This window comes from Arachis hypogaea, chromosome 20 (assembly GCF_003086295.3).
Source record: "Arachis hypogaea cultivar Tifrunner chromosome 20, arahy.Tifrunner.gnm2.J5K5, whole genome shotgun sequence".
Classification (NCBI taxonomy): Eukaryota; Viridiplantae; Streptophyta; class Magnoliopsida; order Fabales; family Fabaceae; genus Arachis; species Arachis hypogaea.
The window spans coordinates 18,354,082-18,368,693 of record NC_092055.1 but is presented as its reverse complement, the minus strand read 5'-3'; the positions used below and the strand labels follow the sequence as shown (position 1 = coordinate 18,368,693).

Below are 14,612 nucleotides of genomic sequence, written 5' to 3'. Positions count from 1 at the left end.
GGAGGACAGGAGGTGTTTGTGCAGGTAGACCAAGTTTGTCTTAGATTTTGGTTTTCTTAATTTGAACATTGAGATGCTGTATACAATTTTTTTTCTGACATATTGAAAAGAAAGATTTTTATGAAGATTTAAACCATGCATGCATACTATGAAACAGAAAATAACTCATTGAATTGTTTGGAGTTGAATTATAATGATTGGAGACATACCCCTAGAACTAATATGTGCAACAAATCTTGACTTTTGGAAGAGATGCATTTACTAAATAAAGAATTCAATCCATGCATGCTGTTCTTGTTGCTCTGATGATTTTTGATAGTTTGTTCTATCATCTGGCCTCATGTGCCGGTGACTCGATATAACATTTTAAGGAAATCTGAAGTCTATTATTTCTCCTCTGCCTATTTAGCTCTCTCTCTCTCTCTCTCTCTCTCAAAAAAAAAAAAAATGATCCAGAGGCTTTTTAATTGGTACTTCTATGCAGCTACGGTAGCATCACAACAAGGCCATTGCAACTGCTTACATGTTTCTTTTGTTGTCCCTGTACTGTCAGATGTTACTTTATTCGTAAATTGTAATAATTTAATCACACGTTATTTAATGTTTCTGGTGACTCTCTGGTCTTCAAAAGGTTGCATTACATTGTATCTTCAATTTCTTCCTTAGGTGTTTGCTTTTATTCCTCTCATGTACATGTGCGTCTGTACATATTATTCGTTGTTCAAAATTGGAATGTTGATGTTCTACTCATTGACACCCAGACAAACCAGCTCAGTTAACTTGCTTATGATATGTTCGTAAGTATTATTTATTCATTTACATTACTACTCCCACTACCCTTATGTTTGTTACTTGTTGCTCTTAATTACGAAATGAATCACAGTATCCTCATTTTACTTTTCCCAGGATGGTGGCTCGTTATGCTCCCCCAATCTCTTACAACTTTCTTAATCTCATTCGTCTCGGTCATAAGAAAGTGACTGTATTTGAGAGGGTAATTTCTTTATCTTATAAATGGACTGAAATCGCTGCATTGTTGTCTACTGTGAATAACTTTCTGTTGCGTCCTAATAATCCTGGAAATAACTGTTTCATAGTCCGAATCATTGGATGCATAACATGTTACATGACTGTCACAGACTGTAACTATACTACTATGTATTCATAGGTTTATTTGCCTAATATTATTCCTCTTCTTTATGTTCTCTTCTAGATACAAATAACTTATTTTTCTGAGCATACCATGATTTTACTGTTCTGTATTTAGTTTTACACAAATTGTATGTTCGTTCAAAGTGGGCTAGAAACTGCTAAATTATCTGAAGTCTAAATTTTTCATCAGAACATGTTTACTTCCTTCTTGGTATTTCATTTTAACCGGCTACACAATGTGGCTATTATTGCAGCGAATGGGGAACATTGACAATGCTGTCCCTTTCTTTGGCGATAAGTTTAACAAAATCTATCCACTTATTATGGTTGTATACACACTTTTGGTTGCGAGCAACTTCTTTGACAGAATGTTCTCCTTTCTGGGGAGCTGGAAGAGATATATCTTCAAAACCGAAGCTGAGGATAGGGATGGGTTTGATCCATCTGGAATAATTATTCTTAAAAAGGGTATGTAAGTGAGGACTTACAATGCTGTTAAAGGACAGAAATACAATATCAGAAGTATAATGATTTTCTGATACTTGCACATTATTTATTGTTGTGTTATTTGCAGAGCGGTCTTGGCTTGAACAAGGTCACAAAGTAGGGGAGCTGGTTGTTCCACTGGCAAGGAATTTCAATGGTGTTGATATTGAATCAGGCAACAATTTTAAGGTAACATGGACATGCCCCCAAAAAAGTGGAAACGAATTTTACTTTATTTTTTAATTGGGTATAAAGTATGCTTTTTATTCCTGAGGTTTGTGATTTTTTTTCCAAAAATGCCCCTAATGTTTAATTTCATTCAATTTTGTCCCTAATTGATTTGTGTCAAAATTATCCTTGGTGGTTAACTTCATCTAAAACATTAGGGATAAAATTGAAAATGTCCAGGGATAACTTTGACACAAATCGAAAATGTTAGAGACAAAATTGAATGAATAAAAAATTTTAGGTTTAAAATTGAATCAAATTAAACGTTGGTATTTTTGAAGAAAAGCACAAACGTTATGGACAAAAAACATACTTTATCCTTTTTAATTTGTCATCTAACATATCCAATTTAAATTAAACCTAGTTGTTGTTTCAATAGAGACTACTATTTCTCTATTGCAACAAGTCTCTACTCACCTCATGCCTTGTTTGTTTAGGAGACGAATGGCATCGAAATGAAGACAAGTTCCAAGTTAATCTCCGAGGAAACAAATGGAAGTCTCTCTAAAACTTGGAAGGAAGAAACAAGCAGTAGATATGGTTCGAGCAGGGAGGCTATCAGCAACAAGTATGCTGCCATTAGGGAGCAGGGTAAACCGAAACCCGAGGAAGCCATGGCGGCTTCTTCGAATTCAGAGCTCGATGAAGGAAATGATAGTTCGAGTCATAGCATGGGACGACCACCTTTGGGTTTGTCTTCGACTTGGCAAAACATGAAGACAGGTTTTCAGAATTTTAAGGCCAACATAGGAGCCAAAAAATTTATGCCGTTAAGACAAACACAAATACAGGAAAATAATGTCTCCCATGCTTCCTCTTCTGAATCCCTTGATGAAATATTTCAGAAACTCAAAAAGCCTTCCTCGGATCAAGTTAATTATCATGATGATAATTGAGAGTTGTGACGGAGGCACAATACATGTGGTTCCTTTTGGGAAGAATGTGCACGTTCTCTTAACATTGGGAATGGTGGTCCATATTCCATAATATCATGTACAGTAATGGGAAAATCGTAAATGTTGATGTTCACAGAAGTGAATTATAACTAATTCCCCAATTCAGAGTAAAATGGGCATGGGAAAGATATATTGATATTGTGCTACACAGGAACTTGTATACATTAGAAATCATATCTCATACAAAAAACATCCATCCAGTGGTGAAAGAATACAAATTGTACCAGTTGATTGCAATGAAATGTTGTCTGGCTTGGATTCGGAATTTCATTTTTTAGATTCATGATTTAGCAGCTATCGAGCACTATTGTTTTTTCTTTTTTTTTTTTTTGAGATTTATTTCGTACTTTTTCTTGTGAATTTACTCCCCAATTGGGTATAAGATGAAATAAAATCCAAATTCTGGCTAAATACTAGTTCTCTACGGTTGCAATTAAAGTGGGTTGGGACTTGGGAGTTAAGGATGGTAACACCATCTGAACTTTCGGGTACCCGTCTCGTCCCAACACGATTAGATGAAATAATTATCCAATCCAGCACCGGCTGAGTTGTAAAATCGCTTTTATCCATCTAATACATATATGATATAATGATAATTATTCCATAAAAAAATTAATATAAAAACATAATGTTATAAATACGATTTTTGTTAAACATACATGTATATTGTTATTCATTCATACATGTATTTTGATGTTATATTCTAAATTTTATTAATACAAACTAAAACAATGGCAAAAGTATATTTAAGATGGGTAAATACTTAAAGAGTGAGAGTACAAATTTCCAATGCACATGAGTAGGAGTGAGTCAAAATCTGAATAGGAAAACATAAGACCGAGCAGGATCAGATATTGCCAAAATTCGTCCATTGTCATCCCTGTTAGGAGACATCTATCTAGGAATTGGTGTAGGCTGTGGAGTGAGATGCAAGAAGCGAGTAAGATTTTATCCAAGTGTGATTGATATCTAGTTAAGTGTGACAAAGATGAAGATGTTGAGATGGATAAGTAGTGATATAGGTATGAACAAAACAAGAAATGAAAGTATAACAGAGAAGGTTGAAGTAGTGCCTATTCTAAAAAAGATGATATAATCTCATTTCAGGTGACGAATAATAGAGAAAGGCCTAAAATGATCATACAAGAGGTGGACAAAGGAGATTTACGAATCAATATTCTTACTGTAGACATGATACATAATAAAGCACAATGCAAATGACATTGTTTAATCTGGTAGCCGATCCCGTCTAGTAGGATATAGATTTGTTGTATTGTGTTGTTGTGATTGATATCTAATTGTTCGATGTGGTTGGAACTTGGAACAGTTTTGCAGCAATAGCATCAAACCGTGAGACCACACATAACCTCTGCTAAATTCCACAGCACAGAGCTGGATTCAAGAGTACTTGACTAAGATCTAGGCTGCGAATTTTATTCAGAGGAAAAAGCAATAGATTTCAGTATTATATGAATGAAATAATTTTATTAATCTAATAGTAAAATCCTAGAGGATTCGGATTCAAATTACAATGATAATATCCCTTTTGCAATCGAAATGTAAAGAAAGAAAGACTCCAAGTTCCCTTTTTCCTTTTATTTTTTGGTCCACAGCGAGCCAAACTTGAAATCCACCGAATTATGATATTATATGCAACATAAACATCACCACCAACCCTTTTTTGTTTGGTGGAAAATAAAATAAAAAAGAAACCACTAAGCTCGTCCTTCCATTTGAGTGATGGAATTCTTGGAGTCCTTTTTATTAGTCAACTTAAGAACCTTTGACCAAAACCCATCTTTTTTCTTCCTTCCCCATCTTTCTCCACTCCCATGATCCCTCTCTCTAACTCTTCCCCTCGAAGCAAAAGCAAGCGATCTACTCTTCTTCAAATTCAACCCATAATTGAAACTTACCATACAAGAAACCGAATCCCCCGCCGCATGGGATGCGTTTCGCCGGAACTTGACTCCACGGTTCCCCGATAAAACTTTATTCGATGATGCACAAACACTGACATCGACACCAGAAGAAAATTGTTGAGGAGAAGTAGGAGAAGAAGGAGGAGAAGGATAAAAATAAGTAGGGTCAATAAATTTGTTGGTGTTATGGTTGTTGGTATAAAGTTGTGAGAGTTTGTCCCTTAAACATGAAGAGCACACACCGGGTACTCTCTTATCATTTGGATGATCCTTACACCCGGATCCACACTCTGACAACTTCATTTGATTTCTTCTTCTTCTTCTTTCAACAACTCTTACACACACGCTTGTGCATTGTTATCTTAGTGGTTTTTAAATTTATAGAGATTCAACGGTCAAAGATAACACACAAGCACACGTGTACATTGGAAGGTTCCTATTGGTTGCTTCATCTAAAATCACAACTCAAAAAGAAAAAAAATCAACTAGGAAAATAAAGTTTTAATACTTATATTATTATTATTATAATAAATTTAATTTTAATGAATTGATAATATAAAAATTTTTATATAATAATTTATTTTTTATTATTATTTATACAATTAAAATTAAATATACAAAATTATTTTAATTATCAATATATTAAAATTAAATTTTTATAATATTATTTATCAATATGTAATCTACTAAATTAGTCAAAATGTAACAGTGTTATAATTAAGAATAAGAATGAGATTATTGTGTTAAGACAGCGTTCAATGTAATCCATCTTCTAGATTTCATTTATTTCTTTATGGAAAGGAAGTGACATATGCATGTATATGCACAATCTCGATGAAGATTTATTAGTATTTATATCACAATTTCACGATCCATAATATTGCTACATGGTTATTATGTTTAAATATATTACCTATTTTATTTACTTTTTGTCTTTTTGATATGAATAGGGATTGTTTCCTTTTTTCAGTTATACGGTAGCAAGTGTTTTTCCTTTTTCTTTCATTTGTTAGCCAAAGTTACTTTTTCTTTTCTTTTTACTTTGACGCAATAGAATTTCGCGTTGAGCACTTTTAGAAATATGTGTATCACAAATCTTCATTCAAGTCATGCTATTTATAGAACACTTTTTAACTACGTCTCTTATGAAAATTCTTAAAGAAATATATATAGTACGTAGTAAAAGTAAAAAAATAAATAAATAAAACTCATAGGAATTTTAAGGCAATTTTAGTTTATAACATCAAATCTCAGGATGAATTAGCGTAGTTATAACTCTTAAGCTGAATTTATTAAATTTAAAAAAATTGTAGTATATGTGATCAAATTATGTACGTTATTTGAGCACGATGGTATTTGACTCAACTCTTTGCTAACTTGATTGTTCTCCTTTCTCGTTTAGTTAATAAAATATTTATAAAAAATATTATTCGTATACCAAAATTAACTACCAATATATTTGTGCATAAATATATATATGATTTAATTTATTTTTAATATGTATTTATATTTCAATATATATTTTATATTAATGGCTAACTTCTGTAACTGATTTTAGTATACACTTAACATAGTCGAATATTCATATCATTGTTAGTTGATTCAAACAAAAAGTTAATAATGCAACTTGTTAAAAGAAATTAAAAAATCAATAAAGTGACAATTCAAGCTCACTAATTGACTATCATTCATGTTTACATACATTATCTGATTAACGAATTTCTCAGGTTCTTGGACCGGGTCTTACCCCCCCTAATCTTGAGTCTTATGAGCTTATTAAATACTTATCTGGAAAATATAATAAAATCAAATAAGATTATTCATTATTGGTAGGTTGAATATGTGGGCACAAGATTAGATGGAAAATATAATTTTTTGAAATTTGAAAATGGATCACGAGGCGACGGCAGCCTAATATTATTAATAATTAATCTACAACATCAGCATGTGATAAGATATTAAGATATGATAAGTATATATTATATGGCGATATTGGTCCACGGACTATACATATATTCAATTTAAAACAATCCTTGATTGGCATATACATTCAAAATTTGTATTTAGTTTCTAATGTGAATAGGTTCTTAAAACTTGTTAAAAACATGTTTTTTCCATGATGGTATAATTTTATTTAAATATTTTTCAATAGCGATGTTTTAACGTAAATTCGAGTTTTACTAAATAGGTCATAAGAGCTGTTAATATAATCAAAGAAGAGCTTTTGAAGCAAAAAAAAAAAAATAGTTACCATATGGGGAATATATATCTTGGCATTAAAAAAATGAATTCCTTATCAAATTCAAGAGTTTTGGTACATTTTAATTATTTTTGTAGCAAAAAAATTACATTTTCCGCTTATTTAAATTATTAATTTTGAAATAATTTTAAAAATTTATAAAATTTGTGCTAAAATTACAGTAATTGGATACAAAAAGCGAAGTACCGGTATTTTTATAACATAAAAAATATTTCAACTTGAAATCACTTTTAAATAAAAACTAAATATTTTTAATTCATTAATGAGTTGTTTTAAGTACATGGACAAAACATACATAATGCTACTTGTGTTGTTAAAGTAGTTGAGAAAAATAGCAAATATTGAGTTGGTATTTGGTGAGAATGCATAGAATATAATTGAATGATCAGAATCCTCAAAGGACAAAATATGTTGGAAAAGAAAAGCAATATGTGTATGTGTGTGTGTCTCACACGAAACTGAAAACCAACGTGTGGTGTGTTGCCTAACCCTATCGTTTTAATTTGCTGGTGGGGTCAATAAATGAATAATTAATTAATTATTCATGCACCAATGGTTTTGGTTTGCAATTGCATGGAAAAGTTTGAAGTTTCACATGCTAATGTTCTCTCAAATGAGGACGGGACCATATTACATAAAACGGCGCGCAATGGTCCTCGTTTTGATACAATTTCCAATTGGAATTTGAGAATATATAGGAAGGAACTCCGTGTGTATTACGAAAATGGTTTTAGTAGAAGACAATAAAAATTAGCTACTTAATAAAAAATACAACGACGTTATCCGTGTAAAAAAATCAATAACGAACTAAGAGTCATTTGTATAAAATATAAATTAAAATACTATGAAAAAAAAATGAGAGAACGAGTGAGAGAAAGAGAGAGAGGATGAGAAACACAGGGAACTAGAAAACATGTAAAAATTTTAGGATTTGGAATTGAGAAAAATACCAACGGTTAAAAAATGAGTCTTTCTTTGTCTTTTTTGATAATCTCTCAGAAAATATTACGAAGAATGAATTATTTCATCTGTTCAATTGGACTGGACGCATTAACGACATCTATATATCACGAAAACAAAAAGGTGGTAATATGTATATTTTGTGTTCATTCAATACACAACGAAAAGTGGTTCTCTGAAGGCTATAATAGAAATGAATCGTATGAGGTTGAGAGGAAATGTTGTGTATGTGGGAGAAGCAAAGTATAGAAGGACAATTGAGACAAAGGTTTCAAAAGATAGTTCAGGAAGGAGGTGATAGTTGGAACTGTTGGGTATATGATATGAGAAGATGACAAAATCTTATATTTGTGTAGTGGTTTTAAGGTACGATTAAATCGCTTTCTTTAGAGAGATATTTGTCCCCACACTTAGTTGTTATAGGGTTGATGAAAATACTCTCTCAGGATACAATAAAACCTAAGAATTTTTTAATTAGCAATAGTAAGAAATTTTCAACTCTCTTGAACAAAGAAAATCTCTTAATAGTTGAGTAAATTGTACACTTAGTATTTGTATATTTGAAATAGTGGATAAGGACTTATTTATACATATTGCACGTAGCAATTATGATTAGTTACGTATACAAATGGTTGTGTCTTTTCTATTGCCAATAGATACAATGTTTTGAACATACACAATCCTTAAAGAGTTGCGTTCCTTTAGCCAATAAACACAATGTTTTGAACATACACAATCTTTAAAAGATTGTGTCCCTTCAACCAAATGGTACTAAATGGTTAGTAACCGTTTATTAATATTAATAATATTAATAATAATATCAATAATATTAATAATATTAATTAATCAAATTTGTAAATACCCTTCAATCTCCCACTATTTACAAAATTTAAATGTCATACAAGTATATGCATAAAGAATGTGTCACTAAGATTAAACATTCTTTTAGTGTAAATTTTAAAGTTCTAACGAAGTAATAGGTGTCTAATCGATTAAACCTATACTACATATGCTAGTACCAAAAATCACACACATTACTTATACCCTCCAAGTTCAAGAGTTTACAATTTTAAGCACTTATATGACTTTGTGCTCATCCTGGTTTCATGAATATTTACGAGAATAAAATCTCTAAAATTCTCGATTAGAGTGGCACCACTCTTATATTCATATAGGTGGAATCTTTTGATAGATAATATTATCATTCCATTAAGAGTTTAAACTCACCCTCCTAATTTATTGTAAATAGCACTAAATCCTATACCTTAGTGCTCCAATTGCTAAATAACTTGTTATTACCCATTAAACCTTGAAACTAGTGGTCTACTAGAATAAGGTTGGATTCCCATCATTTAGCAATAATAGGTTTTAATCCCATTTTAGCAGTAGTCTCTTTGATTTTATCCCTTGACAAATCTTTAGTCAAAGGTTAGCTAAATTTCCTTGAGATCTTACATAACTGATGGTAATTACACCATCATCTATTAGTTGTCTCACAAACTCATGTCTCAAACTTATATGTCTAGACTTTTCATTATAAACCTTATTATATGCTCGAAACATGGTTGATTCACTATCACAGAAGATTGAAATGGCTGTCGTCTGCTGTGGCCACAACTTTATATCATATAACAAATTTCTTAACCATTCCGCTTCTTTACCTGCGACTGATAAAGTTACAAACTCAGCCTCCATAGTAGAATGTGTAATACATGTTTATTTCTTTGAAGCCCAACTTATTGCTCTACCACCTATGGTGAAAATCCATCCTGAAGTGAATTTGTTATCACTAAGATTTGTAATCCAACTTGCGTCGGAATAACCTTCTAAAACTGTGGGATAATCACTATAATGTAATCCTAAGTATATGGTTTTCTTGAGATAACCAAAAACTCTTGTTATAACTTTCCAATGTTGATTGCTAGGCTTTCCTGTAAACCTTGATAATTTGCACACTGCAAATGCTATATCAGGTCTAGTACAATGTATTGCATACATTAAACTTCCTATAGCACTAGCATATTGTAATTGTGCTATAGGTCTTCCCATGTTTCCTTTTAATTTAAGATTAGGATCATACGGCGTATTAGATTCTTTAATTGTGAGATGATCAAACTTTTTCAATACCTTTTTGATATAATGAGATTGACTTAAAGTAAAGCCAACTTCATTCTTATGCACCTTTATGCCTAATAATGTATCAACTTCATTCAAATCCTTCATCTTGAATTTATAAGTTAGATACTCCTTCGTTATACGAATTTCTTCTAAATGTGTTCCGATGATTAACATATCATTAACATATAAACAAATGATTACTCCATAATCTTTAGTAAATTTTGAGTGAATACATTTATCCACACTATTATGTGAGAAGCCATTTGATAACACCACTGAATCAAACTTCTCATGCCATTGTTTAAGCGCTTGTTTTAGCCCATACAGAGACTTAATTAATTTGCAAACTTTCTTTTCATTTTCGAGTAACACATAGCCTTCCGGTTGCTTCATATAAATTTCTTATGAAATATTAGTATCATTTTGGAAATATTCTGAATTAGAAGTTGAATCATTGATAAATTTATTTTCAATAAATTCTACCTCTTTTGATTCAACAACTACATTAGACACTAAGTCTAATATAATTTTGAACATATCCTATAAAAGTGCATTTTATGACTCTTGGCTCCAATTCGGTTCTCTTTTGATCAGGAACTCGATAAAAGGCTAAATACCTCCACACTTTTAGATGATTCAAATTAAGTTTCTTCCTTTCCAAATTTCATAAGGAGAAACCTTTATATGTCTTGATTTGAATCTTTTCAAAACTTTCTTTTCTTTTTATTGGTTTTGTCTTCACCAATATGATTCACTTTAGAACTTTGAGAGAGATACACAGCATCATGTTTTCGAGTTTCCTCCTCTATATATATATGCCTTAGTAATTTCTCAATTGTGAAGTGCTCACCAAGATGTAAAAGTTTCTTCCTATAACCATTCCAAGATGAAGGCAATTTTAAAATAATTGCTCCAACCTGTAATGATTCAGGGATCACCACTTGTAGATCACGAAGTCTACTTACAAGGATTTGTAATTCATGAATTTGATCCATGACAGGCATAGTATCATTCATAATAAATTCAAAATATTTCATCATAATAAACTTATCTGTTCCTTGTCGTTCGGTATTATACTTTTCTTCCAAAGATTTCCAAATCTCTAATGGTGATTGAATTGACATGTAGAGATCATAGAGTCAGTCTGATAAAGTATTGAGAATATGACCTCAACATGCAAAAGTATCTTCATCACGTTTCTTCTTCAATTGAACAATCTTTTCTTTCTTTTTCGGTGTGAAATTTTCAGCGGAATCAACAATTGGTGTAGTCTTTGGGTCAATCACATATGCAAGATTGAGAACTGAAAGAAGAAACATCATCTTGTCCTTCCAACGGTTGAAGTTTGTTCCATCAAAGCGATCTAACTTGACAAACTCTTGATTCATAACCTTGAACGTAGTGTTTTGATCTTGTGCCATCTTTAAGAAATATCTCTCTAAAATTGTTGGGTATATGGTATGAGAAGATGACAAAATCTTATATTTGTGTAGTGGTTTCAAGGCACGATTAGATCGCTTTCTTTAGAGAGATATTTGTCCCCACACTTAGTTGCTATAGGGTTGATGACAATACTCTCCCAGGATACAATAAAACCTAAGAATTTCTTAATTAGCAATAGTAAGAAATTTTCAACTCTCTTGAACAAAGAAAATCTCTTAATAGTTGAGTAAATTGTACACTTAGTACTTGTATATTTGAAATAGTGGATAAGGACTTATTTATACATATTGCACGTAGCAATTATGATTAGTTACGTATACAAATTGTTGTGTCTTTTCTATTGCTAATAGATACAATGTTTTGAACATACACAATCCTTAAAGAGTTGTGTCCCTTTAGCCAATAGACACAATGTTTTGAACATACACAATCTTTAAAAGGTTGTGTCCCTTCAACTAAATGGTACTAAATGGTTAGTAACCGTTTATTAATATTAATAATATTAATAATATTAATAATATTAATTAATCAAATTTATAAATACCCTTCAGGAATAAGACAAATTCTCAGCCTTAGAGAGAAGATAACCAAAGGCAGGTAGCAATGACGGACCCAAAAAATTTATGTTTGGGGGCAAAAATAATATACATTACAATCAAAAGATACATTAATCTAAATTCAAAAAAATAAAAATGCACATTAATTATTCGAATAAAAAAAATAAAAAATTATATATAATAAAATAGAACGAAAGATATTTTTTAAAATATTTTTTCATTATTATTTCTATAAATAAAAAATATATATTCTAAATTAGTAAATTGATCAGTTGTCTTTAAAAATTTATATGCAACATAATTACATATAATAAAATAGAATGAAAGATAAACAAATAAATAATAAGCATCACTAAATTGAGAATAAAATAAAATATATAAATTTATAAAGAGAATAAAAAATTAGATTAATACCTAAACTATAATTGCTTGAATTATAATTTGTAATTAAAAATATCGAAAAGAGAAACAATGAAATTGAAAGATACATAAAGTCATAAAGAGTTATATTAAAAAAATAGAGAATTTAAAATTTACCTTTTGATAAAGAAAAGATAACCATTAGAAAAGGAATAGAAAAAGAAGGTTGAAACTAAGAAGAGAATTTAAGAGAACAAATGAGTGATGACTGCTGAGATTTGAAAATGAGAGAAGACTAAATTTGATTATAATAGAAAGATAAAGTGGATTTGAGACTTTAAATAATTGGACTAAATTTATTTGTAATGGGATCGTTTAAAATTTAAAATGGGGACATATTATATATGTATATATTTTTTAAAAGAATAAAAAATAAGAGTGGGGAAAAATGCCCCCTATTACACTACCTGGGTCTGTCCCTGGCAGGTAGAGAAACTAACGAGGCACCAAAAAGAGTCAGACCCGCATGAAAATGGGTGGACGAAGAAAGTGAAAGTATCGGTGGTGAAAGAAAATCTGGACTAGCTACAGAGAAGTCTAGTTGGCGGTACGATGAAGGCAATTGATTTTAGTTCTTTGAAGGAGATGATTGGAAAAAACCGGCATCAAGTTGTCCAAGTACGGGAACTGGGAACCTATAAAGTTCTTTTGACTTTTGATTCTGTATCGAATACGGAAGAAGCATATACGTTTAAAATGAGTAGTCTCTTGTAATTCTTCCATAGTATATGGAGATGGGATGAGACAGAGCGATGTGAAACTCGAAGAGTGTGGTTAGAATGTTACGGAGTTCCGTTACATGTGTGGTCAACAGATACCTTTAGTATGTTAGGAGGCCAATGGGGAGAAGTAGTCGGTTGTGACGAAGTGATAGAATCGTGCATGTCTTTTAGTATTGGATTAGTATAAATTGATACTTGTATCATGTATATGATTAATGAATGGGTTCATATCACAGTAGGTATTAGTGGATTCGATGTGCTATTGAAAGAAGTGGGACGGGAGGCTTTTAGATTAAATTGTTATGAAGAAGTTAATGAAAAAAATGACTATAGCTGTGAACAACAAAGAACAGTTGCGAAAAGGGAGTATGCGGGTACAAGCTTAAGGAGTGCACGGACTACAAAACCGACGGTTTTCAACGACCAGAAAGCCGATATGGTGATGGGGGAGCTAAGGAAATACGGAGAAGATGAGCGCATGTTGGTAATTCCTGAAATTATTTTGAATGAGTGGATTAATGATCATTCAAAACAAAATCAGGTAAAAATGGTAGCATATCAACCAATTTATGAAGGAATTGAAGGGAGAGCGAATTGTGTGGGATGTGATTATATTACTTATGAAACTGACTCTGAAAATATAGTTATATGGGTTTAAAAGATAATTTTAATGGGCTAGAAAAGAGGGGCAAAAGGAATAAGAAAAAGAAGGTTCTTTGTAGGCTTGGTGCTAAGCCCAACAATTTAAGGATGTCCAAAAAAAGTAGGAAAGGATCCTTGGGCCCAGTTTTCTCAATCAATCAGTTAGGTGATGTTGGGTTGGGTGTAGAATCTGAGTTAGGCTTGATAGAAATGGAGAACGGTTTCTACGATAGGGATAGGCACACTAGGAAAGGGTCTATGGCAAGTGTGCAAGAAGATGCATCTGTGACACTTGCGCTGGAGATCGGCGCGGAGGTGACCGAGGGAGACCAAATTGGTGTTAAAGGAGGAAAGCTAAAGGCTAACCATGGTAGAGGAGGCTCAATGTGGCAAGGGAGATGCGCAACCCCTGATGCCGCCTATGTTGGGTCGTGAGGTGGAGGAGGAGTTGGTGGCGGAGAACCAAGCCGCCACTCTCCCGGCAGTGACATTGAATGAAGAGACTGGTAGGTTGGGTGTGTATTTTGACGATGATGGTGCGAAAGACGTTGATGAAGGAACGAGTGATAGGGATGACATTGTGAATGATAGTGGCATGGGTTCCGGCAAAGGGAACAACATTGACAAAGACAGAGGGGGAGCTGTCGGAACACGATGAAGAAGTAGCTAAGAAGAGAGTTGTTGATGATGGTGGTTCGGATAAGAATGAAGGAAGTAAGGAAAACATAGATAGTATATTGGAGGAG

At 32.1% G+C, this 14,612-nt stretch overlaps 2 protein-coding genes across 2 annotated transcripts; one reads left to right on the top strand and one right to left on the bottom strand.

The window, feature by feature from the left end:
• The first annotated feature begins 6 nt into the window (after positions 1-6).
• LOC112785282 (uncharacterized) lies at positions 7-3,087 on the top strand. Its single transcript, XM_025828740.3, has 6 exons — positions 7-24; positions 667-797; positions 907-994; positions 1,407-1,620; positions 1,727-1,827; positions 2,304-3,087. The coding sequence occupies exons 2-6, from the start codon at positions 688-690 to the stop codon at positions 2,760-2,762; spliced, it is 972 nt and encodes a 323-aa protein (XP_025684525.2). The 5' UTR covers positions 7-24; positions 667-687; the 3' UTR covers positions 2,763-3,087.
• A 6,593-nt stretch (positions 3,088-9,680) lies between these two features.
• LOC140182987 (secreted RxLR effector protein 161-like) lies at positions 9,681-10,256 on the bottom strand. The gene has a single exon (XM_072230973.1). The coding sequence runs from the start codon at positions 10,254-10,256 to the stop codon at positions 9,681-9,683; it is 576 nt and encodes a 191-aa protein (XP_072087074.1).
• Between the last annotated feature and the right edge of the window lie 4,356 nt (positions 10,257-14,612).